Source organism: Apodemus sylvaticus, chromosome 5, assembly GCF_947179515.1.
Source record: "Apodemus sylvaticus chromosome 5, mApoSyl1.1, whole genome shotgun sequence".
Lineage (NCBI taxonomy): Eukaryota > Metazoa > Chordata > Mammalia > Rodentia > Muridae > Apodemus > Apodemus sylvaticus.
This window is the reverse complement of record NC_067476.1, coordinates 99789411-99816960: the sequence shown is the minus strand read 5'-3', so window position 1 is coordinate 99816960 and position 27550 is coordinate 99789411. Positions and strand designations below refer to the sequence as shown.

General features: G+C 41.1%; 1 protein-coding gene across 1 annotated transcript; it reads right to left on the bottom strand.

The window, feature by feature from the left end:
* Positions 1–1897: 1897 nt before the first annotated feature.
* Fam98b (family with sequence similarity 98 member B) lies at positions 1898–25734 on the bottom strand. Its single transcript, XM_052183208.1, has 8 exons — positions 25626–25734; positions 18422–18567; positions 17056–17190; positions 16197–16375; positions 13640–13720; positions 12644–12760; positions 5684–5851; positions 1898–2825 (listed from the first exon to the last, which is right to left on the bottom strand). Exons 1-8 carry the CDS (start codon positions 25694–25696, stop codon positions 2433–2435), a joined length of 1290 nt encoding a protein of 429 aa, XP_052039168.1. The 5' UTR covers positions 25697–25734; the 3' UTR covers positions 1898–2432.
* Between the last annotated feature and the right edge of the window lie 1816 nt (positions 25735–27550).

The following is a 27550-nucleotide window of genomic DNA, read 5'->3' as shown; positions in this document are numbered from 1 at the left end:
CTAAACAGTGTTCAGCAAGTAGTGCCTAGACTTAGTTGTGAATCATTTACCAGGGGTGTCTCCTTTCTGACGTGCTGAAGCTTGGAATGGCAGCCTCAGTTCTGGGCACAGGCTGCCTTTCAGAGCTTGGTATCTAAAGCCTGGATACTTGGTAGGAACAGGCTCTTTTTCATAGCATCAGGTAAAATTGGTATGTCCCTTTGTTCCATTCTTATCTCATTTTCTTTCTTATTGTTTGATAATTTCATACATACATATTGTAAGAACAATATTGGCTCAGAATTTATTTGCCCCAGGGGACAGAGAAGAACCACAAACACTGCCAAGGAGAGAGAGAGGATGAGAGAGCAGGGGAAAGGAGCTGGGAGATGAGGAGGGGTATTGTCCTGGAGGACGAAGGACTTCGTCTGGATAGAAGACAGATGCCCCATAGGAAAATGGCAGTTTATACCCAAGAGACAATTCGCAGAACACATGAAGCTCAAGAAAAAGGAAGACCAAAGTGGGGGTGCTTCAGTTCTTCTGAGAAGGGGAACAAAATACTCACAGGAGCAAATATGGAGATAAAGTATAGAGCAGAGACTGAAGGAAAGGCCATCCAGAGACTGTCCCATCTGGGGTTTCACTCCATATATGGCCACCAAACCCGACACTATTGTGGATGCCAAGAAATGCTTGCTGAAAGAAGCCTGACATGGCTGTCTCCTGAGAGGCCCTGCCAGAGCCTGACAAAGACAGAGTACAGGATCCCCAATGGAGGAGTTAGAGAAAGGACTGAAGGAGCCGAAGGGGTTTGCAACCTCATAGGAAGAACAACAATATCATCCAACCAGAACCCCCAGAGCTCCCAGGGACTAAGCCATCAACCAAGGGTACACATGGCTCCAGCTGCATATGTAGTGGAGGACCGCCTTGTCAGGTATCAATGGGAAGAGAGGTCTTTGGTCCTGTAAAGGCTCGATGGCAGCCCCAGTGTAGGGAAATCAAGGTCAGGGAGGTGGGAGTGGGGTGGATGGAGGAACACCCTCATAGAAACAGGGGGAGGGAGGAAGGGATAGGAGGTTTCCTGGAGGGAGGAACTGAGAAAGGGGATAACATTTGAAATGTAAATAAAGAAAATATCCAATTTTTAAAAAAAGATACAAGAAACCGTGTGCGAGGATGAGGTACTTAATTTTAATTGGACATGCTAATTAGGTGACCCAAAGGGGGCTTTGATTACTTTGATAGTTAGACCTTTGTAGTCAGCCTTAGGAGGAGATAATGTAGCCAAATAGGTGAAACAGACGTTGGTAGCTAGCTTCAGGAATGTAATCTTATGCTTTTAGCAAGATGGAGGGAATGGGAGAGAAGGGCAAGGACTGCCGGAGTCGTGCTTGGCAAGCTCAAGCTGGCCAGTCTCCTATCTGTGCGCGCTCGCAGACACGCCTGCCCGCCCGCCCACATGCTCACAGACACGCACGCCCCCACGCTTTTCATTCTCAACTTCATGTGCTTCTGGTTTTTTAACTGAGTCCACTTAGTGCTGTGTCTGTGTGCATGGGCTTAGGACATGTCCTAGAGAGATCATGGGGAATCTCTCAGGTTCCACATTCCACATCTGGACTCAGTCTCCCCTAGCAGCAATCAACTGCCACCAGCAGTTGCTCAGGGAGGGAGTGGGATTCTGTCTGGCTTGATCTTGCAGAGATATGTGTTTTGCGCATGCTGTCACAGCTGCTGTGCGTGTGCAACCACCCTACTGCATCTAGAAAACAGTTTCATTGTAGTTACCCACCACCTCTGGGTCTTACAGCCTTAACTTCAGTTAAGTCATTCAGTTCCAGCCATTCAGTCAGTCACACAAGTTCAAACCCAGCTGGCAAATAAGCCATGTACACAGTGAAAGAAAGATGTCTTCAGTTAACAGAAATTTAATAAAAACTTGACCAGAGGGATTTCAACCTATTTTTAAAAAGGACAACTGACTACACACACATATTAAACACCTCCTCTATTTTGTAAAATAGAATTAACAATACAGGACAGAGCCACAGGAATACAAATGACACAAGTCTAGATTCCTTTCTGTTACTGGCGGGTGTCATGTGTTTCAATCCCGAACAAAATACCAGTTTACAGTCTAAGTTCAAACATGACAATAAAATACATTCCATTTTCCAAGTTGCCGGTAATAAATATTTACATTTTAAAAAATAGGTTTTTTTGTTTTTGCTTTTTAAAAAGACACAGCATGCTTTAGTACACAGAATATGGAAAAAACCATGTTGCAGGATCATCGCCCAGTAGTGTAAAATGGCCTTTTGTATTCAGGAATGTCTTCCTCGGGGGCACTAACATGATCTACCTCAGGGTGATGTTCAAGTATGCTCCTCAGAACACTATATCTACTGTATCTAGTAAGAAGCAGTGCTCTCTAACACCTGCAGTCTTCAATATCGTCTATACCCACCTCCTCCTCCTCCTCCTCCATACGGATCTCCATAGCCTCTCCCACCATAGCCCCCTCTCCCACCATAGCCCCCTCTCCCACCATAATCTCCTCTTCCACCATAATCTCCCCTGCCTTGGAAACCTCCTCGGCCACCCCCTCCTCCACCACTTCCTCCCCACCCTCCTCCACCTCCTCCTCCGACCCCTCCCCACCCTCCCCCACCACCCCATCCACCTCTTCCACCCCCACCACCTCCTCTACCACCACCTCCACCACCCCAACCACCCCTCCCTCCGCCTTCTTGTCTCTTCTGCCAAGGGGGCATTTCAGGGGGTGGTGGTTCAATTTCGTTTGGCCGTCCTCCCCTGTCAGGCACCCTTCCCATAAGCACCTGTGTAAAAACAAAAAGTTTTCTTTAAGTTTCTATTTTTCAAAGTTAAAATTTACAAAAAAAATTTAATTACAAAATTAAAATTATTATTTGTACATAAAGATGTCAAATCTTTTGAATAACAGGAAAGGGTTGAACATGGTATGAATTAATACTGAAAATGTGTGATGTTGGACAAATTCTTCACAGGTATGGTATCACTTTTAAAGAAACTAACAGTATTCCTAAAAGTTGGTCTTGTCAGTCTTCTCTCATTTACATCTGTTTGGTAGAATTTATGATAAGCGTGGTATTTGTTAGATTAAGAACTACTTTAGCAAAATATTTTGAAAACACAGACTATTTAACCTACATTAGTCAACTTCATATTCGCTTGTTTATAAATGAACAACTCTGGCCATTCCGTGGGGGTTGATTTGGCAGTGGCTCCCACATAAGCCTGCATTCAGCGGTATACTGCAGCCTACCCACATATAAAGACTATGCAGCGGGCAGAGCTGAACAGAACAACAACCCCAGTATGGTTTGTAGCCATTTTTTCCCAGAGGAAAATATTCCATCCTACAGAGCTCATTAACAAAGGAAGTAAACAACTCTAAACAGCTTCAGGAAGTCCCTGAAACTGACCAGATTCACTAGACCTCTCTTTCCCCAAGAGAATGTAAACAGAATAGTTAGGTCAGTGATATACTTACTATACAATATAACAACATAGACATCCTAACTCTAAATCTGAGATGTAACATGTTTCACAATTTAAAATGTTTTAAGCACCAACATGATGGCACAGTGAAAAGTTCTTTAAATGATATCATAGTTTGCACATCAGAAAAACAGGCACAATATGGCACAAAATTACTCTCAAACTATGTGTGTACGTTATATACAAAACAAATGTTGTGTTTTAATACTGGTCTCATCCTAAGATTACTATCTGGATATGAAGATAGATAGATAGATAGATAGATAGATAGATAGATAGATAGATAGATAGATAGATATGCTATATACTTGAAATCTTTATTTTAAAAATACTATAACTTAAATCTTTACTAAAGATCACTTAAACTCAGTCTTTTGGATGAGGAATAGTAAACTCGTATGTAAGAGCATGCGCACAAACACCAATGCCCTTCACTGTGCTTTTAACAACACTTGGAAGGCTAAACTAAGGGAAGAGTTTAAGTTCCCCACTTCTGCAGACATAAGCTGTGCTGCACGCTCATGACAGAATGAAAGACCACAGGTAACGCTGGAAGGTGTCAGATCTGCCACAGCCCTGGGAGAGCCAAAAGAAATCCAACAGATTCTTGCTCCTGCATTGCAGAACACAAGGCAAAATATTCACCACTCACCCAAAGCAACCAAAGAATCAGCTAGACTGCAACGTCACCATAGTCAAACCCACATAGGAAAAGATGAATTTGAGGGTAAGCAAGGGTCCCTGCAAGGGTGTGGAGAGTGCTGCCTGGGAGGTATTGGAGGGAGGAAAGGTACAGGGGTTCATAGAATTATAAATTTAAAAAATTATTTTTAAATGTATAAAAGTTGTGTCACAAATACCACATTCTGCCAGACATGGTGGCCTATGCTTTTCAACCCCATACTTGGAAACCAGAGGAAGATCAGCTGATATTTGTGAGTTCCAGGTCACCTGGTCTGCAGAGTGGGTTACAGGCCAGCCAGGAATACATACTAATACTAATACTAATACTAATACTAATACTAATACATTTTCACTATGCCACAAACTACCACATCTAAGAAAGTTTAACTCGCAACAATACTATGCTAATTACCAAATCATACATATCTACCAACCTTTCTTAGCTGTTATTCTCCCATGACATCTATCAAATATATAGAGATGCTACCCAAAACCAGTTCACAAGCTCTCTCTCAAAAAAATTTAAAAAGTAAAAACTCAGAAATGACTGACTTTAAACAACCATCCTAAGGGACAGCAGTGTGGGCCTGGTAGAGCATTTACCCAGCAAGTGGGGAGGGGAGGAGAGAGGAGAGGAAAGGAGGGGAGGGGAGTGGAGGGGAAGGGAGGGGAGGGAAACCAAATGCCTCTGGTAAGAAATCCTATCTCAGAGCAAAATGAGACATCTTTATCAACTATTTATCCTTGCTTTTGTTTTTTTTTTTTTTTTTGCTCTCTAGTTATAAAACAGTTATAAAATTTGCTCAACTAGATAGAGAAAATTTTCTGCTCAAGTTGATGGCAACATTCTTCACCTGTTGCCATTATGCAATCAAAGCCACAGACATCTTGAACTTCATGAAGACCACTCATAAGAGTGGATCTACACTCTGAATCAAGAAATAAATGCTCAAAAGAGATTCTAATTTAATAAATCAAATAAATGGTGGCAATAGTTCCTGAAGATTCTTACTAACCAAAGGGATAAAGAAAATTCTTGGGCTGGAGAGATGGCTAAGAGGTTAAGAGCACTGAGTGCTCTTTCTGAGGTTCTGAGTTCAATTCCCAGCAACCACATGGTGGCTCACAACCATCTGCAATGAGATCTGGTGCCCTCTTCTGGCCTGCAGGCATACATGCAGGCAGAATGCTGTATACATAATAAATAAATCTTTAAAAAAGAAAAAAGATTCTTGAAAAAGCTAATGGGAAAAGCAATGTTCAGTTCCTCTAATTATAAAGCTGTGATGTATATCATGACTACACTAACTAAAAGGTCCACACAAGTGATAATTAAATGCGGATAGAAGGAAGCCCCTCTGCCTCTCCTTCCTCATCCATCAGGATGTAAACAAAAAATGAGCTAAAATGTAAAAACAGCAAGCGAGAAAATTATAAATACATCTTCCACCAAAGTGAAAGAAAAACCAACCTTATTAATGGCGCACGCCGTCTTCTCCCGGCTGATGCCACTGCTTGTCCTGATGATCTTAGACAGATCTTCACGGGCAGCAAGCAGATGTGCCAACGTGACTGTTGTCTTGGGCGACAAAGCATAACGCTTGGGCTGGTAAATTCTTGCTATGTTATCTGTTTTTGCCTAAATGACAGTGAGGGAGGGAAAATTAGCAGAAGTAAATCTGAATGAAAGCAGTAACAATCATGATCTTAAAAAGAGGAAAATTTATAATATACAAGCAAGGAAAGAGAAAAGAGAGAAAGCGTCCTAACATCTAATGCAATGTATGTAGTCAAATAAATAAAAAGAAATAACACAGATAAATAGAGCAAAATGCTACTACTCATGCTAACAGAATACAAAGCAGGTAATAAATCTTGCAAAACAAAATCCAACCTTGAAGTGATGGTGAGGACTATCAATTGTTGGATGGAGGTGCTAGCTATTGCCAGATTTCCCTCACTTTAAGTTACACACTTTGAGCTACTGTAACCCTACAGAGAATGGTTTTTAGGAAGACAAGAAAATAAACAAATAAAAATCTATGTTAATCCAGAAACCAAATATGCAATAATGACATAAAGGATTTTTAAAGTGGAGTCCTACTAATATATAATATGGGTTTATCATTTTTAAAGGTAACACACTTATTAAATGTGCCAGAATGCCTTCAACTTGGGAGATATTTACTCCTCAGAATACCCTTCTAGAAGTGTTTGTTTTTCATCCCCATCTTCAGCTTTCTTAAGTTATAGAAATAAGGGGGTGGGGGTGGATAGATGGATGCAAGCACCCATAAAAGAAGAAAGAAAGGTTGAAAGGACAAAAGGAAGGAGGGAGAGAACACTGTTTCTCCCTAAAACAGTGAGAAATCCAACTGCACCACATGCTAAAGCGGGAACCACGCATGCCCTGGCCCTACCTGCAGGACACCCACTTCCTTACCTCTCGCTGCTTAACTGGAACTTGAAAGAAAAGAACAGACTGATGGAGCGAGACAGAAAATGGACACTTAGAGCCTCGTAAGTAAATGGATGTAAACATGATCAAAGGAGCAGCACAGATCATAGGAAGAGGAAGGAAGAGTCTTCTCGTGCTGCGGCATGAGCTGATGGGTACTTGGCACAACAGCACTGATGACACCAGCAATGAGTCACACAGTCACCAAAGACATCTCAGGGAGCAGAGTTAAGTTTTATCGTACACTTGAAAACTTATCACATTGTAAAGATTAAAGTTTCCATGCACTATACACCAAAGGATTTAAAATAGAATCATCAGAAAGTTGAAATATTCTTGAAGTGATTCGTGAACTTTCTTAACAAAAAGCTCCATCCAAAAAAAAAAAAAAAAAAAAATCAGGAAGTCACAGGAAACAGCATCAAGACACAAAAAGAAAACAGGAAATTCAAATGACTAATAGGTTCATGGAACAAGTTCAATTTTCCTGATAAGAATAAACAAATTAGTACTTCTTATCTACCAAGTTAACAAGAAAGTTGGTTATGTCTCCAGTATTAGAGAAAGTGAGACATGACAGTATTTAACTATACACAGGAGCTTCAAGTATTAAAACTAAGAGTCTTTCATATAGCAAATATCCTTAAGAATCCACCATAACACACATTGAAATTTATAGTAAATTATGAAAGTAGTAAAAATTAAATATAGAAAAATTGCTGATAATAAATAATATAGGTAAAGATAAAATTATGGCTAAGCAAATTGTAGCATCATTTGAGAAATATAATACAATCTTCAAAAGACAGGGATGCACCTTGCAGCCAGGCCTCTAGCTTCCATGGGCCCGAAGACAGGATAAGTACAGGCCTTCTGTTCCCGTGGGTCCAGAGCAGCTGGGGAAGATATTCCCAAGGGTCCCAGAAGCACCTTGTGACCACACTTCCAACCACAATGGCCTCAGAGATCCAAACAGGGCCAGAGCTCTGGCTCCAGTGGTCTCTAAGGCCAGTGTGATTGTGAGGTTTTAACTTCTGCAGGGCTCACCACAGGACTGAGAGTTAATACTTTTGTGGTCCCAGAGTTTACTTCAGTCCTGTACTCTAACCACGGCCTCCAAATAGATTGCATCAGACACAGATTGCAGTGAGTCTCATGTGTGCCATCCTGCCCCTAGTGGGCATAGACTCACTCCAAAGGCAGAACAAAGTTTTGACTCCATATGGTGTTGGAGTCAGCCTTAGTGTCTCCACCTGACTCCAGGCTTAGTGTCACCTGGTGTACTTAGTGACTGTTGGTGTACAATCAAGATGGAATCATGTCAGAGATTCCATTTGACAATCAATACCAAGTTTCACCAGTCCCCATAGCTGAACTTACAACTTACAAAGACATCCCTGTAGGACAGCAGTTCTCAACCTGTGGGTCACAACCCTTTTCAGGGTCAAATGATTTTTCACAGGGGTCACATATCAGATAATCGTATTTTACATTAAAATGCACAGCAGTATCAAAATTATGGTTATGAAGTAGCAAGAAATGTAATTTTATGGTTGGAGGTCACCACGACATGAGGAACTTTATTAAAGGGTCACAGCATTAGGAAGGTTGAGAACCACTGCTCTAGGAAGAATCACAGAATAACACATTTACCTGGACTACAGGAAGGGGAAGTCAAAACTTATAAAGATAACTTCACTCAGATGAACAAAACACAACACAGCAACACAAAGACTATGACACAGTCACCAACCATGACCCATCTCCAGCCCACCAACACCCCTATGAGATAGATAGCTAAATGTCTGAAAAATAATTCAGAAACCTTTAAAAGAATTAATGGTAATAGAAAGGCTCAAAGATATGTATGCACAAATTAAGGAAATCTATCCAAGACTGATCAAGATACTATGTAAAGTGAATAACAGTAAAATTACAGGCACATATTCAAATTATGAAGGAAAAATTCATCAAGGGGATTGAAGCACTGAAAAAAATAGACAAATATGTGAAGGTGGTTAATCAAATAAAAACTGAACGCATCATTAATAAACAAGCGTACACAGCAGAACATGCTTCAGGGATCGAGGGAAGCTGAGACAAAACACAGACAGAAAGAACATATGACATGTAAGGAGGAAAATATTAAGGAACATGACTGAAATTTCCAAGAAGTCTGGTGTAAAAGAAGTTCAGAGCTAAAATAAAATGAAATAGGCATTCTATTTATTGAAGATATAGCAGGAAATGTCCCAAACTTAGAGAAAGAAAGAGTATTCAAACACAAGAGACATACAGAACTCCCTCCAGACATGACCAGAGATGAAACTCCACAAAACATGTCATAGTCATGCCAAATACAATGGAGGAAAAAACCCAAAAGCACAGGAAAAACATCAACTCACACACAAAGGCACAAGTATCAGAATTACCCTAGACTTCTCTCATCAGCAACCATAAAAGCCAGAAAAGCTTAGAGTGAAATATTCAAGTCTGAAAGTAAAGAACTGTGAAGCAGGAATGCTATACCCAGGAAAGCCACCAAAACTGACAGGAAATAAGAACTTTTCAAGACAAACACAAATTAAGGCAATTCATGCCAAACAATCCAGCACTGCAGAAAGTTCCTAATAGAATACTTTATAGGAAGGAAGGAAGGAAGGAAGGAAGGAAGGAAGGAAGGAAGGAAGGAAGGAAGGAAGGAAGGAAGGAAGAGAGGGAGGGAGGAAGGGAAGAAGGGAGGAAGGGAGGAAGGGCAGGCAGGCAGGCAGGCAGGCCAGCCTGTCTCCTTAACCCTAATACATGAAAGTTATACTCCATGAAAAGCTCAGATAAACAAATAAGACCTAGGAAAGAAACCACTAAATCCAATACAGCAACTCAACAAAGTCTTGAAACTAACACAGGAGAAGGAAAGGAAACACCAATAATTCAGCAAAACAGAGTATCATCAAGTATATTTACAGGATATAGTAAGCTCCTGTCTATAACAACTGTAATTATAAAGGGTCTCAATTTACCACTAAAAAGATAGACTAACAGACTTGATTTAAAAAAAAAAAAAAAAAGAACCAACCATATATTATCTTCAAGAAAGAGCTAGCAAAGATATGACAAAATGGAAAATAAATTACCAAGCAAATGAAAACTGTAAAGGAGCAGGCAGCTATCCTTACATCTGACAAAGTAAACTTCAAACCAAACTAAAGAAGACATAGAAAGGAACATTACATGCCAATAAAGACAACAATTCATCAAGAAGATACAATATTTGTAAACATTTATGCACTGAATATATTGGAGCTCCTAATTTCATACAAACACCATTGAACCGGCTGGTTTTGTGTCACCTTGGCACAAACTGGAGTTATCACATAGAAAGGAGCTTCAGTTGAGTAAATGCCTCCATGAGACCCAGCTGTGGGGCATTTTCTCAATTAGTGATCAAGCGGGAGGGCCTAGCCCCTTGTGGGTGGTGCCATCCTGGGCTGGTAGTCTTGGGTTCTATAAGAAAGCAGCTGAGCAAGCCAGGGGAAGCAAGCCAGTAAGAAACATCCCTCCACAGTTTCTGTATCAGGTCCTGCTTTCTGATCTGCTTGAGGTCCATTCCTGAATTCCTTTGGTGATGAACAGCACTGTGGACATGTAAGCTGAATAAACCCTTTCCTCCCCAACTTGCTTCCTGGTCATGATGTTTGATAGGAAACCCTAACTAAGACAGGTATAAAAGGTCACATGAGTCCTTACACAATAATGGGGTAAGGGAGGCTTCAATACTCTACTCTCATGTTTAAATCTTCTAAACTAAAAGCAAGTAAAGAAATTCAGATCTAAACTCCACTGTGAATCAATTAGACATAACAGAAATATACAAAATATCCCACCTAACAAACAAGGAATACATGTATTATTTTCAACAGCACAGGACCTTTTTCCATAATCAATTATATCATAAGACAGAAATCCAAGTCTCAACAAATATAAAAGAAAGAAAATGGTAAGATAGATAGAATCTCTTACATCCTATTAGAACACAATGGAATAAAATTTAAAATTAACAAGAGACCATAAAAATACTGGAGACTAAATGACGCATCCATGAATTAGCACTGGATCACCCAAGAAAAAATACAGAAAAAAATGAAAGTCCTGGTGATGAATGTCAATGAGAATACAACTTCTCAGGACCTCTGGGACACTGAAAAGGCTGGCCTAAGAGGAATGTTTACATAGAAAAGCTCACACAGTAAAAATTCTAAGGACATCAAGTCAGCAACCTCAAGGTGCATCTCAAGGCTCTTAAAAGCAACAATCGACCAGTCCCGGGCCCTGCAGAGAGCAAAGAATAATGAAGATCAGAGGAGAATTAATAAAAGAGATAAAAGAACGACACATAAAATTAACCAAAGAATTGAGTTTTAAATAAAGACTGGCAAACCTTTATCCAAGCTGATAATAGGGTAGCATCAAAACAGACTCCAATGAAATACAGATTATTAGTGATTACTATGAAAATGTATACTATAAAAAGCTGGAAAAAACCTAGAATAAACAAACCTCTTAATACAAATCATCTTCCAAAACTAAAATCAGAAGACATAAATAATAACATAAACAGACACACTACAGGTAATGAGATAAATAAAGTCTCTGCTCAAAAGAAAGCAGGAGAGGTGGGGGGACATTCCGTTCAGATCCATTCATCTTCTTGATGACACCACCTGACCTGGCCTTTCTGTTGTTCGTGTGTTACTGCAGACACAGGACTGGTTTCCTATGCAATGCTCACAGACAGACAGAAATATCTCCAAGAACCAAGAAGAGAAAAGCAGCACAAGGGCTGGTCCTAAGAACACAGACATGTGAAAGTACATTTGCTAAGAGGGCACTACTGACACAGAACAGCCACTTTCTTAACACTGATCTTTGTATCCTATAACTTAACTATGTGTTTATTAGGTCTAAAAGTATTCTAGTAGATTCGTTGGATGTTTTTTAAATGAATCGTGTATTTACAAATAGTGATAGTTTAACTTTTCCTTTCATGTTCTCTAACTGCTAGTGTCTTAGATTGTCTATCCCGTTCCTGTAAGATCAACCTCTAGACCAGGGTTAGAACATTCATGAGGGTGGACAGGCTATTTCTTACTAGACTCCACTGACCACCACCACAATGGGAACTAAGCTTCTAGCATAAGAATCTTGAAGAATATCAAATCATAGATCATAGTGGCATAAGTGACACCAAGTGCTATAACCCAGGAAGAAGTGCCAAATGATAGTACTGAGGTAATATCAGAGCTCCACTTTTGGTCGAGGCTGAATAACAGGCAGCAGATATGAAGCGAAGGATATTGACTAAAAGCTGCTAGAGGAAAAATGGCAACCAAGGATTGTCATATATTGGCTATTACAGAGCACAGGACAGCAGTCCTTGAACTAGGGAAAGTCCAATGACTGCCCCTATTTACTGTTTGGAAAGCTTTTACACTATGATGTGGGAGGAGCAGAAAGAACCCCAAACTAACACTAGATAAAGATCAAAGGCACTAAGCTATCTGAAAAGCTTCTAGTTGGAAGGCTCTACCTCTCAACTCTCTTCAATGGGATGACATGCCACAGTCACACGGCCCAAGAAACACAAGAAACCTGTTCCAACATCAGTCCTCCCTAAACCTGATCCTACACCGCTTTCTTATTTCTTCTCACTATCTGTACCTCACTCAGCTCAGATACTCCTCTATGCACTGGTATAAATCAAGCCATGCACATTAAAAATGAAGGTGAGAGCCAGGGCAAAATGTCATCAGCAAACATGGACCTGTAGGAGACTAGCATCATTGTATGGAAGAGCATTGGTAACTGAACATGTCTGTCAGAATAGAACTAGAGTGACTGGGCCTAGGTGTTACCTTCAGCCAGGAGCTACACCACATTGCCACCTACAGGACACCAGTGGGAGAGCAGCCTCACCTTTGCTCTATCAGACCATCCAAAGGACTGCACTGTCACATCCAATCGTTTCATTAACATCCGTCGGCGGCACTCATATTCACAGGAAAGAGCATCATTAATTCTTTCCAGTTTTTCCTAAAGAATTTGGGGATGAAACCACAAAGATTAGACTCTGATTCTTCTTCAGAGAAGAAGTTTGGAAATCACTGTACTTTAAATACTAAATGATCATTTTATGATCATGCAAGACTATGAAAAAATACTTAAATAACATTTAATGATAAAACAGTTATAGTGTTCAGAAGCTATTAAAGATACTTGTATCTTTTCATTAGATATATTTACTTAGTAAAATGTCAATTTACTAAGCAGTGCACATTAATAAGGAGAGACTATGCCAATAACTGCCCATCTGGCTGGCTTCACAAATTACCCTTTCAAATCACAGCTTTGCTAATATATTAGCCACTATAAATATTCTTGACTAAGTAGATATTTTAAATTAATGACTTGATTAAAGTGTTGTGATAGATTACTCCAGAATATCAGTTCTAATTCTCCAAAATACTAATGTCCATTTATAAAAAGAAGCCAGTACAATGGACTTGGATGCTGCTTGTCCCCTCAAAGGTTCCTGTTGGAGGTGTGGTCTGCAAGGTAGCAGGTGTAGGGCGAGAACAGAGCACGGAGAGCCTGTGCAAAGTGGGGTCAAGGGGGAAGTCTTAGGTCAAGTAACTGTAGGTAAGACACCTGAAAAGGACTTTGGGATGCCTCTTCATCAGTATCTTCTTAATGTACACAAACCAGCCTTGCCATCTGCCAGATACAAAAAGCAGCCCCTGACAGAGCTGGCACTATGTGGTTTAGATCTTCAGCCTTCACAACTGCAGTCTAAGTCTCTTTACTAATGGCAGCCTGCCACAAGTATTTCACTACAGGAACAAAAATGTTTTAAAATGAATTAATACAGTTATGCCCTAACTTAGTTATAAAAGTAGTAAAAGGACCACTTACTGCCTGTTCAGAACTTAAATCAACCTTTAGCAAAGGTTTCCCCACATGGTTTTTCTGGACTTTAGAGAGAATATCCTTCACCTAAAAGTAAACATGAAAGATAACAAAAAAGTTAAAAGCATACATACATACATAACATACATTTTATTCTTCTTTGATGTCCTATTTTGAACACCAAATAATGACCATGTTAAAGTGAAACAAATAAAACACACCTTCACCCAGTAGGAAAGTGGGTCACAGCAGTGCCAAATCCCTGGTCCACAAGAAGTGCTAGTTACATTAATTCAAACCACAAAGCAGTCTTGCCCAGGTTAGAGTCAGAAGTGTCACAAACCATAAGTGTACAATGACTTTGGAATTTCTTCTAACATGGCACTCTGTACTTCCTGGTAAACTCTCAAGCAGGAAAGCAAGACATCTAACAAGTGCTGATTTTCCTCAGATGAACACTGTAATTGGTCACATTGTGTTTTCACTGCTCCACAGACAACACAACAGGATAAGCTCTCTTCTTCCAGGCCTGACAAACATTTTTATTACTTTTGCAGGGCCACTGATTGAGGGTATCATTTTTATTTTGTAAACAGGATATTAGATAATTACTTTCCGCCACGGGCAGTGGTGGCACACGCCTTTAATCCCAGCACTTGGAAGGCAGAGGCAGGTGGATTTCTGAGTTTGAGGCCAGCCTGGTCTACTAAGTGAATTCCAGGACAGCCAGGGCTACACAGAGAAACCCTGTCTCCAAAAACAAAACAAAATAAACAAACAAACAAAAAGATAATTACTTTTCCTTTTGAAACATCACAGGTCATTTAATAGTCATTTACCCTGAAGAAGCTGACCGCAGAGTGAAAATCTGAGCTGTGCTCACCCTCCTACCTGGGGAGTGGTTCACTGTCATACAGTAACCACAGTGAACAATCAGAAACACTAATTCAAAATTCAAAATCATGCTGAAGAGAGTTCAATGATTATCAGCACTCACTGCTCTTTCAGAGGACCTGGGTTCGATTCCCAGCAAGCATATGGTGGCTCACAATCATCTGTAACCCCAGTTCCACGGGATCCAACAGGCATGCACATGGTGCACATACATGCATGCAGGGAAAACAACATAAACAGATACAAAATAAATTCAAAGTCACCTTGAAAACTGGGATGCTAATAAGAAATGACTGTGAACAGGATCAGGGTTTTTCCCCTGGTGTTTACAATGTTCTAAAATTAGTCAATAATTAGTAATAATAGCTATACAACATAGAAAACAAACTAAGATCCACTGCTCTGTACCTTTAGTAGGGTGAATTTTTAACATGCAGATCGCATCTTGAGAGTTATATTTAAACATTACTCAGAACAAGCCTGTGTAGCACTGCCCCAAATTTTAAATTCTCTGCTCTTCAAAGCAGCTTACCTCTACCATGACCACACAGTTATCGTGCAGGGTGCTGCAGCATTTCTAAATTCATGTATTTCCTTAAGGCTTGCTCTTAGTTCCCCAAATGCCTAGCTACCTGCAGGGACATTCACTCTTCGCTTCACCTAGGGGTCAGTTGCTGCCTGTCCCTCAGGGGTACCCTGATGCACACACACATGCAATTTCTCAGATACCTAAACTGCAAGGGAACTTAGACTTGTTACAGAGTGAGCTAAGAGCGGCAGCCCGGGAGCTGAGTGCCTACACTCAAACGTCAGGTCTAGCACACTGCAAACCAGCACCTCAGTCTCCTACCGTGGAAGTTGCAAGCAATAAAAACCCTGATCATCACGTCATGTAAATAAATATTCAGAACAGTAAGACAGGGATATGCTATGACATTACTGATCAGCTTAAGTTAGAAAGTAAAAACTGTCTTTCTCAATCATAGCAAAGTATCTTCTAAGAATATCATATGTAGAAAAATAAAATTCAGTAATTCTTTACTTCTGATAGGAAATGAATGGCATACAAACTGCCCAGTTGATGTTATAGGTAAGATGCAGGAGGTACGAGGTTACAGCCGTCCTTAGCCACCCTATCAGAGTACTGTTACTCATCTGCCACACAATACACACTTACTAAGCCATCACGAAAGTACGCTTGCTCACCACCAAAGCTGTGTGTGACATCCCATGGCAAGTGTCTTTCATCTTGAAAAAGATCCACTCCTCCTTTCATTATACTGTATTACAAGCCTAGCTAGGAAAGCACTCCTTGAATTTGCAAAGTGATTTTTATGGAAAACTCTGGCAAAGCCTTAGGACTCACTCATTAAGATATGACTCCTGAATATAAACTACAAATTAAATTAGATATATAACTAAAGCTTAGCTTGCATATAAAGCTTGGGGAAGTATTTTGTCTTGGTGCTGGGGAGAGCATCTAAGGCCTTCCATATGCAAGGCAGGACTCTACCACCAATATGGACTTCTAGTAAGTCATTTAAGTTTCTCTTGAAATTGATAGTGATATATCACAATTAAAGGGAACATTTTTAGTTAGAATATAACAGTGACATGTTAAGCATTGAGCTGAATTTTTGATAAAATTTAAAATATAGATCTGTGATACCTTCGATTCCACTTGGCTCAGCAGAAGCGGAATGTCTGCAGTGTCGGACTTGGGGACCCCGAGGGCATCACATACAGCTTCAACTTCCTGGCAAATTTCACTATTTTTATCTAACTGAGAATTTTTATGTTTTTTCTTCTGTAATATTTGTAAAGCTTGAAGTTCTGTACTTAAAAACACTGTAACAAAAAAATCAGAAAATAGCATTAATATATGCATGAGAATTTCTTGAAATTTTTTTAATTATAATTTATTTAAAACAAGTATTAACAATATCAAAGTCAAGATTAACTTACAAAGAACCAAAGAGAATAGCAGCTATAGAACACCTCAAGCGTGAGTGACAAATAGCCATTGTTCACTGATTTCTAAAAATAACACAAAGTTCAACAAAATACACACTCTAAGGGAACCCCTAGATCAGCTGTTGGAATACAGATTGATACATAATCCAAACCTCCTATCATTAAAAACAAGCCTCATTCAATGACCCCAAAGGCACTATATTTTGTCTTATTTTCTGTTATATGTTCCTAGTGCCTAGGGCACTTCCTGGTATAAGAGTAGGTGACAATAAATGTTTCTAAACAGTCAGCCAATGCCCATCACTACAGTCATCTGCACAACATCCTAATTTCCCAAAGAATTTTAAAAAAGAAGACTTTAGAGATGACAGAGCCATTTCATCATAAATGGTCAAGTACGGGTCAGGCAAAGGAAAACTTGCTGTAACACCATAGAAAGCACAAATGCAGGGACTTACTGACTGTAAGTTACTGAGTGCTGGTAGAGGTTAAGCTGTTTATGTAAGAATGTCTAAGACAGTGCAACACTTAACCCCCAAGGGGAGACAACTTACACAGAAGTTTCAAGCAGTCATCCTTCTTCGTGAGGCGCTCTTTAATATCTCCTGATATGAGTACTGAGTAAGGACAGGCCATCTCTTTTAAAAAACCACTTATCTCAAGCTGGAAGCTCTCCAGGTCATCTCTCCCTTTAAAAGAAGAAGTCACACACATTCACCAAATGCTTACCACATACCCACCACTATAAAAATGTATCACAAGCTGATTTCTACTCTACATTCAGCTCCACATTTTCACTTCCAAGTCAGTCTTTAGATAGGTAGTTGCAAGGCTGGCACACAGAGAGTGACATCTCCGTTTAAGGAGACGACAGACATGTTTTGGGATTGGAACTATTTCTACATTTAAATCTCTGATATGTTCCTCCAAATGGAGTCTCCGTGAAATCAGGTAAGCTGGACATTTTGAGCTCTAGGAACCAAACCACCCAGGAGCATTAGCAGAGCTACAACTGTTAACTGGCGCCATGGCAACTGTCCAATTCTACTGCTTCTCTGTGTTCAGACAGTGATGCAAACATGGATGTTAGCCTCACAGCTAGCTAGAAAATAATTATGAGAACCTGCATCACACTTTAAATGTACGTATTTCATTTTGCTTCAAAAAGAATTCTGTAATATATAACAAAGAAAACAATTAGTTGTTTAAAAAAAAAAAAAACAGCTTCGGAAAAGAATGCTGCTTTGTTCCCCAGCAAATAACCAGTAATTACTCGGTTTTCTTTTTATCAGGCTATCTGAAATTCTACCAAAGTCACAGGAAGACTCCAGTTACAAGATGACAATAAATTAAAAGAGCTGTATAAGGTACTGAGAAGTTTTTAGTCACAATATTTCCATGTGAATCCTTATCCTAAGATAAAGACTTGAGAATATTTAAATTGAGGATTATACATATTTTTAAAACAATTCAAAGTCGGGCAGTAGTGGCGCACGCCTTTAGTCCCAGCACTTGGGAGGCAGAGGCAAGCAGATTTCTGAGTTCGAGGCCAGTCTGGTCTACTGAATGAGTTCTAGGACAGCCAGGGCCACACAGAGAAACCCTGTCTTGAAAAAAAAAAAAATTCAAAAAAAAAATTCAAAATGAATAATGGTCAAAAGCTTCGATTTTTAAAGCAGCTAATTCACACAACCTTTCCAAAGACTGATTCTGAGCCCATGACCACAGATAGGCAGGGACGGCTCATAGTTTCGTAGAATCAATTTTGAATCTCTGTAAAGTTCAATTCAAAGACTCTTTAATAAGCAGTTTCTTCATATCTCTGACTTCTCCTTGCCCAGCCATCATACTGTTGATAAGACCACACATGGTGCATTGCCATGTGTGCTAGGAGGAGAGAGACTTGAGTAGGGCACATACCGGCTGAAGTGATGCTTTCTTCCAGGTTGCATAAGGACTTGATCTGGGAGCCTAACCAAATGCAGAGCTCCGAGAACTCAGGGGAAGACAGTCCACCCTCTGCTGCCTTGGAGAGTGCCTGCTCCTCTAATAGTGGACCCTTATACCTAGAAAGGAAGAAAACAACAGTTTAAAAATGAAAAGTTGTCTTAGTATTAGTCATTCCAACCAGACTAAGGTGAAATCTCAAAGTTGTTTAATTTGCATTTCCCTAATTGCTAAGAATGATGAACATTTCATTTCTTCTATTGAGAACTCTCTATTCAGATTCATAATTCTTGGAAGGGGCACAAATGACTCCTCAAATAGGATACCTCTCAAAGGTCAGGTGCTGAAGACACACTGAAAACAAAGGATTTCAATTACTTTAGCACTGGGGGCGAGGGGGACTGGAGAGATGGCTCAGCAGTTAAGAGCACTGACTGCTCTTCCAGAGATCCTGAGTTCAAATCCCAGCAACCACATGGTAGCTTATAACCATCTGTAATGTAATCTAATACCACCTTTTAGTATGCCTGAAGGCAGTTACAGTGTACTCATCATATACATCAAATAAATAATTTTTTTTAATATTTTTTTAAAATTATTTTAGTGGAATCTAACCTGAAGCCTCCTTCCTGCATGCAGTCTAGTTCCCATGGTACCAGAAAGTCTAATGCAAGCTGCCAAGGGAGAGGGAAGCAGTCAGCAGTCCTACTTCTTAGGACCACTAGGAACGGCTACGATGAGCACGGCAAGACACCATAAAGTGCACACTCGTGTCTGTGGTAACCACCCGGTATCTAAGTAAACTTAAGGACCACTCAACAGGGAGGAAACCATACCTGGTACTTAAAGCCTAGCCAGCAGGGCTTGTCCAGTCAGTCTTCAAAGAGAAGCTGCATCACTTTGCTAGACCAGCATAATTCCTTAACTACACTCTAAATCTTACCCTCGTTCCCACAGGTAAGTGTAGCTTCTCTCTACAGCAATGGGGATGGTCACAGAAGCCCACAACTGGACACAATCCAGAAAGCAATGGACTGAGGGGAGCCCAGACCCAGTGGATACATCTGCAGCAGAGCTCCTACATCTCTGGCTCGGGGAACATCAAGGAAGAAGGAGCAGAAAGAGTGTAAGAGTCAGAATACCAGCAACTGTGCTGAGACTGCTTCTCTTAGAAAGGGCTGCTGAAATAAGGCCTGAACAGACATTACCAACAGGCATGCTAACATGGAAGGGAGCCAAAGAGCTCATATGGCCTCATCCTAGACATCCTAGTCAACAAATGACTGCTGAGAGGATTAGCCTCTCGCAGAGATGAGCATCCTGCCTGGTTATCCAGTACAAAATGGTCAGCACTGAGACTATATTACATACAAACATCAAAAATGGACGCAGCGGGATGTGTAGATGTGTAGATAGATAGACAAACAGACAGAAAGACAGATGGATGATAGAGATATAGATAGAGGTGTAACAATAAACAGAGGCTATCAGTTTGAGAGTTGTGGGATATGAGAGAGGATGGAGGAAGGAAAGAGAAGAGAAAAAAGAACTTGATTTTTCTTGTTTACATTTAAATTCTTTTTGATCTCTTACTCTCTCTGGGGGGAAGAACCTCCAGTCCTCCCTGCCACACCCTGCTGCCTGTTTTATGCATTGTTTTATATTTATCAGAATAGAGACATCAACTATATTGATTTGGGATTGTGGCTACTTTCAGAGTAGCTGTAAAATGTACTGCTTATTCTTGCTCTATGTAACTAGGATCTAGCTTTTTCATGTCTCTTCTATCAATTTAAAATATAAATAAAACAGTACCAATCTTAACAGCTTTGTGCTGCCCCAACTGTAAGAACTGTAGTGAAAAAAAAAAAAAAAAAAAAAAAGCACAAATGCCAAATTTCTAGTTCATGAAGCTAAAGAGGGCCTGAGATCTTAACCTGGGCTATTCATTCCATAGCTTCGCCATTTAAAATATTTCCACAAGCTGTATTAGCCAAGACACTAAATTTTCAAAATACCTTATACATCACCTCAACTGTAAAAAATATCAATTTTTTTCTACACTTATTCTTTCTGCAACTAAGGCTTTATTAGGCACAGCACACTCAGATCTTAACAGAAAACACTCAGTTTTTACATTGATATTTAAGTCTCTGTCTCTCTCTCTCTCCCTCTCTTCCCAACCCCCAGTTGAAAGCAAATTCATGTGTCCAGTCAGTCTTCTGACTCATCCCCAAGATTCATGAATACTTCCTCACCTTCCTGACAACTCAGTCAGACATTCCTCTACCAGGATGGCATCTTTAATTCAAAATTCAATGGTGGGTTCATTCCCAGATGATTCACCTAGTCAATAATTGACAAACACAACTTTGTTTTGCTGTCTAATTTTTAGGAATTTGTTTCCTTTTTGTTTTTATTTCACTTCTATCATTTTAATGATAAAATACATTAAAATGATAATACATTTTAATGTTTAATCATATAGAATATATGGTTTTAAAGTCTAACTTCCAAAACGAGATATGTTCATACAAATATCACTTATCATGGTTTTTTTGTTTGTTTGTTTCTAAACAGGGCCTCAGCGTATAGGTCAGGCTGATCTTGAACTCACTACAAAGTCCAGGCTGGTCAACTCATAATCCCCCTGCCTCTGCCTCCCGAGTGCAGGACCTATGATGTGTGCCACCACACCCCTAGTTTGCCATCTTATCTCCGCTACAAGGATTCCCATCTCATAGGTAACTGGATTAATTAATTTGGGCTGGGTGCAATTACTTTTAACATAAATATAAGCACACGTTTTTTTTCCTTGAGATAAAAGATAGCTGTTACACATTGGTACCTTGCTTAAACACACGCAGTTCTACTTCAGACACATCTGTAGGAGACAGAGCAGGGCTTCTTAAACTTCCTACCTGTGACCCTTTTCTCCACAGAGTTCAATATGGATCTTTAGATAAGTATGTAAAGTCGGTATAAAATCCAACATCTACTGATAAGTCATAAATTTTCTCTACTGTAGTTTTACCATCCAGTTATCAATAGTGCCTATTTCCCATAGCTCACCAAGTTGACAAACTTTTGTTTTTTTACTACGTACTGAGTCAAAAACAAGTTGTATTTCAGGAAGAATATTTTCTAGAACTCACTTTGTAGACCAGGCTAGCCTCAAACTCAGAGATCCGCCTGCCTCTGCCTACGGTGCTGGGATTAAAGGTGCGCCATGCGCCATCACCTGGCTATGAATATTTTCAAATCTATATTTTGCAGATAAAGAAATCAAGTCATTCTGGGCATGGTGACACATGCTTTAGAGCCAGCATGTGGGAGGCAGAGGCAGGCAGGGACTCTAGGTAAGTCTGAGGCCAGCCTGGACTCTTCAATGAGATTTAAATAGCAAGTTGGACATGGGGTTAGACATGCATATTTATAAATCATTTCATCTTTGTAGCAATGTTTTAAAGTAGGTACTAATCCTAATTCTGTAACCCCATCAGTAAGTGATAGCCTTAAGATGTATGCCCAGATATGACCCCAAACCTAGCTCTTAAGCCTCTGTCAACACCTGTTATTAAATGATCAAATGACCTAGTCATATGATGCAGCCAGGACAAGGCAAAGCTACGGTTCGGCTGCAGGCGCTCCCCTGCATGTCACCCAGCCCAGGCCTTTCAGAGCCTCTCTCCGGAGACTTAATAGTAAACATTCATTTCCCCAATGCACCCATTTCTACAATAAAGCAATTATAAGGTTCAACAAAAAGTGATCAAATCACCAAAAATCCTGACTTTAGGGAAAAGGAAAAGTCATGATAGTCAATGTCTCAGCTCATCATGTAAGGTAAAGACAGAGAAACCAAAGCAGCTAACACGCTTAAATGTGCATTCAGAATGTACTATAACAGTGACCGACAAATAGAAACTGTTCAGTGCGTGCGAGGCCAGTGTGAAGTACGCACACTACCTCATTCAACCGCCATAATCCCCGACACGGGAAGCACTGCGGTTAAGCTCATTTTACAGATGAGTAAGAAGTGGAACAGATAAGTAACTCAACTGGGATTGCCATAATCACGGCAGCGGCCTAACCAGAGCTGTACAATCCTGTTGCCCATGTTCTTCACCCACATGGAACTCTATAGAAATGTCTCTTTTTAATTATTTATAGAGCAGCAGTATCTAAAAATATTCTGTGGGATAGTAATAAGTTTGGTATGAAACAGTGTATCTGACTAAAGGAGTCTCTTGAGTGTCTGGTCAAAACCCAGTCTAAGTTGTGCTGGGTGTGGTCTAGAAATTGCTTTTCCAGCCTCTAGGCATTAGCAGTCCCTTTTGTACTCTCACAGCCCCCCAGGTACTTTCCTGCTGCACCAGAGTTCTCTAGAGATCCACCATGATGTCTTCCTATGAGAAAAGGCAGCAAGCATGAAACAGGTACAGTCTTGATTTCAATGGAATCCTGTTTGTGTGTGAGGCTAGCAGTCCAGCATTCATATTTAGTTGGGGAAGTGCTATTATTACCCTAAATACCTAGGGAACCCACCACCTCTTAGAACCAAGACTGCTCGTTTGGCATTGCTTCAAGATAGATGAATAGGCCATGGCTTTAGTCAACTAACGTGCTGCAGATCTCTCTCAGACAGACATCTCCCAGGGCCTAATTATTTTTTTTATTTAGTATTTTATGTTATGGATGTTCTGCCTGCATGATTGTCTGTGCATTGGGTAAATACCCAGTGCATGAAGCCGGAAGAGGGCAATGGATCTGGAACTATAATTGCAAATAGTTATGATTCCCTATGTGGGTGCTAAAAATTACACTTGGATCTTCTGGAAGAAAAGCCAGTGCTCTTAACAACTGAGCTGTCTCTCCAGCCCCCTAATCTAGTTTCTTAATATCAGCCAGCCTAAACAATACGAGCCCTTTCTTTTCCTACCATTTACCCACCCCACTGGTCCTGCTGCCAACTTAGTTGTCCACCTCTCTGCTTTCCACACTAGCTCTCCTTTAGTCGCCATCTCATCTCACCATAGTCCCACCCCTGAAATGTTTCACGTCATGCAGCTCCTCAGTGTTCGCTCTCACAACTACCCCTGCTGTCTAAAGCTCTGGACAGTTTCTCCTAGTGTTTCCAGCTGGGAGCCTCTTGTGCATCTAATGTTGTTTTGGTCAGTTTTCTTCTCTCCAAAGTCCACAAGCAAGAGCTGACACCCTAAGCCTTCAGCTCCCTCACCTCCTTTTCACCAGCCTGCTCCACCTCCTGTCGGTCACTTTCTCCCTGGATGCTGCCAGACCTAGGACCTGAAACTTCCCAAATTGTGAATTCAAGCATGGACCTCCCTGACCACGCCTCCTATCTCTCCAGCTCCTTTCTCATTATTCACCAGCAAACGCTGTGACCTCACTGAGACCTCCATGCCGCTGGCTCTTCTGCTGCATTCTTGGTACTTTCTGTCTCCCCATCTTCACTGTCTTCCCTACGCAATTCTGATTCCATGGTGTGTCATTTCACTTTGTTGCATAATAAATACAGGCTAAGAAAACGAATCCTTAACTACTAGGGACCCATAATTATGGACCATCACTAAGTCCCATAATGATCAATTAGAACATGCATAATCAGTAACATTTCCCTCATTTCTTTAAAAGGGGGTTTTCAAACTTCAAAAGCCTATCTTTGGCCATTCCAGGAAACACCTATTCTAAAGTATGCAACAGTTTTAATTCTCATATTGAATAATGTGAAACAAATGTCTCTTAGTAAATGTCAACATTACAGCAAACTTCACTTTTTTTTTTTTTTTTTTTTGTGGTTTTTTCAAGACAGGGTTTTTCTGTGTAGCCCTGGCTGTCCTGGAACTCACTCTGTAGACCAGGCTGGCCTTGAACTCAGAAATCCGCCTACCTCTGCCTCCCAAGTGCTGGGATTAAAGGCGTAAATACTATGGTAGAAACAATATGTTTCAGGAATCAAAGAAGAATAAAACTACTTCATAAATGGCTACAAGATCCCAAAATTTTTAAATGTCTGACTTGGGCGCCACGCTGGAGACGAAGCCCTCCAAGATATTTTAACTTCATATTAGTTATATTCCCCAGGCAAGGTTAAGAGAATTTCACAGAAATACAAATAACCCTGAAATAATTGTGCTGGTTCTGTTCTTTCCTTTAACAAACATTTTATCCAAGATCAAGCTAAATGCCAACCGTCCTATTATGCTGGGTAACAGCAAAGTATGCATTATCAGGGTGCAACTAAAGTTATACTTGCTAGAACAATGTAGTTTGAGGGAACAAAAATAAGGGGACCGAGCGTGATGGTTTCAAACTTCTTTAGGAGCAGTCACCCTGTAAAGAGGCAAGTGTCTGTGTAGGTGGCGCCAACGCTGGGGAGGAGATTTGTTTATTAACCCTCAACCGTTTGGCCCTTTGCTCGCAAGTACTCACCCACCTTTGAACTTTTTCTTCAATCAGGAACAGTTCGCTGTGACAGACCCTACTCTAGTATGTTACCAGGAATCCATCAGAGAAGAAAGCTGACAAGGCACCCGTTTCTCGAGAGCTGGGTGAAGTTCATGAGACAAACAGGTAAAAAGAGCACGCGCTGTGAGGAAAGCCAGGTTGAAAGCTGCGTGTCCAGATCGCCTCATCACCGCCACCCCGGGGTTCCTCTTAACACCTAAGCTGCTAATGTCGTTCTGAAAACTGTCGATTCTCCCTGCCTACCACACAAACGTGCCTTAAGGAATGGAGAAGGTTAAATGCAGGGGTTCACGTTCAACTAAGAGAGTCTTCAGTCTAAGAAGCTGGAGTGAGTCCTCCCGAGCCCTGAGTAAGCCACCGATTTGAGCAGCGTGCGACACAACTGTCCAGAGGCGACTGCGGTGCGGCGGACGCGGGATTCAGGTCCACACAAAGGGCCCCCAAGGCCCGGGAAGAGACGGCTGCGGGCTGACTGTAATGACAAAGGGACCAAAGCCGGCAAAGCTTGGCCTCTCGCTGCAGCCGCTGTTCCCGCCGGGTGCCAGGGTCCCGGCTGCCCGGAGTGCAGAGGCCTGCGCACCGCCGGGCACACTCGGCCCGGCCCGGGAGAAGCGCACGGCCGTGCCGCCGCGGCCACGCGCACATCCAGCGTCCCCTCCCCTAAGAAGTTGTCCACGCGAACACTCACCCCAGCGCCTCCAGGGTGTCCAGAACGTCCCCCTCCATGCTAGTTTCGGGCCCGAGCTCTGGCCCTCTCATGGTCGCTTGGCCCAAAGCTGTTCGTCACTCTAAAAATCCCGCCGGAAACCAGCGTCATCACGCCAAGGTTCCGGGACTTGTAACCGTGGCAACCATGGAGGAACCCATGGGACCCAGGCCTGGAAACAATCCCTGCTTGGTGCCATGTAAAAGCCATGTTTGCAACAATAGACTTGGTTTGTTTGTTTAGTTGATTGGTTGGTTTGGCTTGTTTTAATAGTGAAAAATAAGCATCTTTGTGTTAGGTCTTATCCACTTATTGAAGTCACTATCTTTTAATATCATGGTTCTACTGTAGGTGTTGACTACTACCCTTGGTGCTCTAGAAGCCAGCAGAGGGCAACAGATTAAGTCCTCTGGAAGAGCAGCAACATTCTTAACCCGTCGCCCACATATGCATCATCTCGCTTTTATAACAAAAATCCCAAAAGAAAACTGTAATTATCTCTAGCTAGAAAGTAACAGGAAGTCTGTGTACATAAGCCCGTGGAGCCAATCCATGAGCCAGTGCTCTATTAAGAAGATATCTAGGGCATCATTTCATTCTGAATATAGAGCCAAATAAGTGGCTTGTTGTGTTCATCTATCTGTAGAATCACTGCAAATACATACTCAAGATTTTGTGTTGTGTTGCTAGTCATTTGTGAATGTATTAGCAACAAAAGGTACAGATCCATTTGCAGTAGAAACATCCGTAAGAAATAAAAGCAAGGCCACAACCTTTAATCCCAACACCCAGGAGTCAGATGTTTCTCCTGAGTTTAAGGCCAGGTTAGTTTATATAGTGAGCTACAAGGTGAGACACTGACTCACAAAACAAACAGCTAAACAGAAAGAAGAAGGAGGGGGGAGAGGGGAGACAGGGGAGACAGGGGAGAGGGGAGAGAGGGAGGGGGGAGGGGAGACGGGAGAGGGGGGAGACGGGAGAGAGGGGAGAGGGGGAGAAGGGGACAGGAGAGAGGGGGAAAGTGGGAGGGGGAGAGGGGAGAATGAGAGAGGGGAGAGGGGGAAGAGACGAGGGAGAGTAGAATAGGGGAAGGGAAGAGGGGGAAAGAGGGAGGGGGGAGAAGGGAGAGTGGGAGAGGGGAGAGGGAGAGGGAGGAGAGGGAAAGACAAGAAAGAAAGGAAAGGAAAATAAGAAAAATAAAAACAAAATAAAGACATCTTCTGAGTAGCATAAATTATTTCCAGCAGATTCATGTCAAAAGAACCCTCAGGGTTGTTTGAGTGAAAAGAAAACACTGACAGATGAGAACACAAGAGTGTAAAAGTGCTGGAAAGTACCCTAGGAAGAGCAAAGTGAGATAAATATTGGCTGTTCAAAACAGCAAGTGTAATGTCTTGTAAAATTTGAAATGTGGTGTTAGGAGGAAGGGTTAGCAAATAAAGCTAATGAATTACAGAATTTACCCATTTCCAAGAAGTGATAAAATAATTTATGGTAGAGATTATACACTATTAGCTGAGCAGTGGTGGCATATGCCTGTAATCCCAGCACTCTGGGAGGCAGAGGCAGGCAGATTTCTGAGTTCGAGGTCAGCCTGGTCTACAGAGTGAGTTCCAGGACAGCCAGGACTATACAGAGAAACCCTGTCTCGAAAAATCCAAAATCCAAAAAACCAATATATATATATATACACTATTATTAGTAGTAATGTATTCAGTTTTTTTAAAAAAAAGGTCCTGTGACCACTTTGATCAATAGAATATAGTAGAAATGATGTTGAGCCAATTAGGTACAGTCTTTAAATAGTTGGTTTTGTGGGATGCCTCCTCTAGAAACCCCATCACCAGGTTGAGATTTGGGGACCACAGACCAAGTGTCAATATACTATTTGGTGAATCCAGATAAGA

Coding starts and splice junctions, on each gene's coding strand:
- Fam98b (XM_052183208.1), bottom strand. CDS start 25,696: ATGAGAGGGCCAGAGCTCGGGCCCGAAACTAGCATGGAGGGGGACGTT. Junction 17,191..18,421: donor AGAAAGCATCACTTCAGCCG/GTATGTGCCCTA, acceptor CTTCTTTTAAAG/GGAGAGATGACCTGGAGAGC. Junction 16,376..17,055: donor TGACTGCTTGAAACTTCTGT/GTAAGTTGTCTC, acceptor TTTTTGTTACAG/TGTTTTTAAGTACAGAACTT.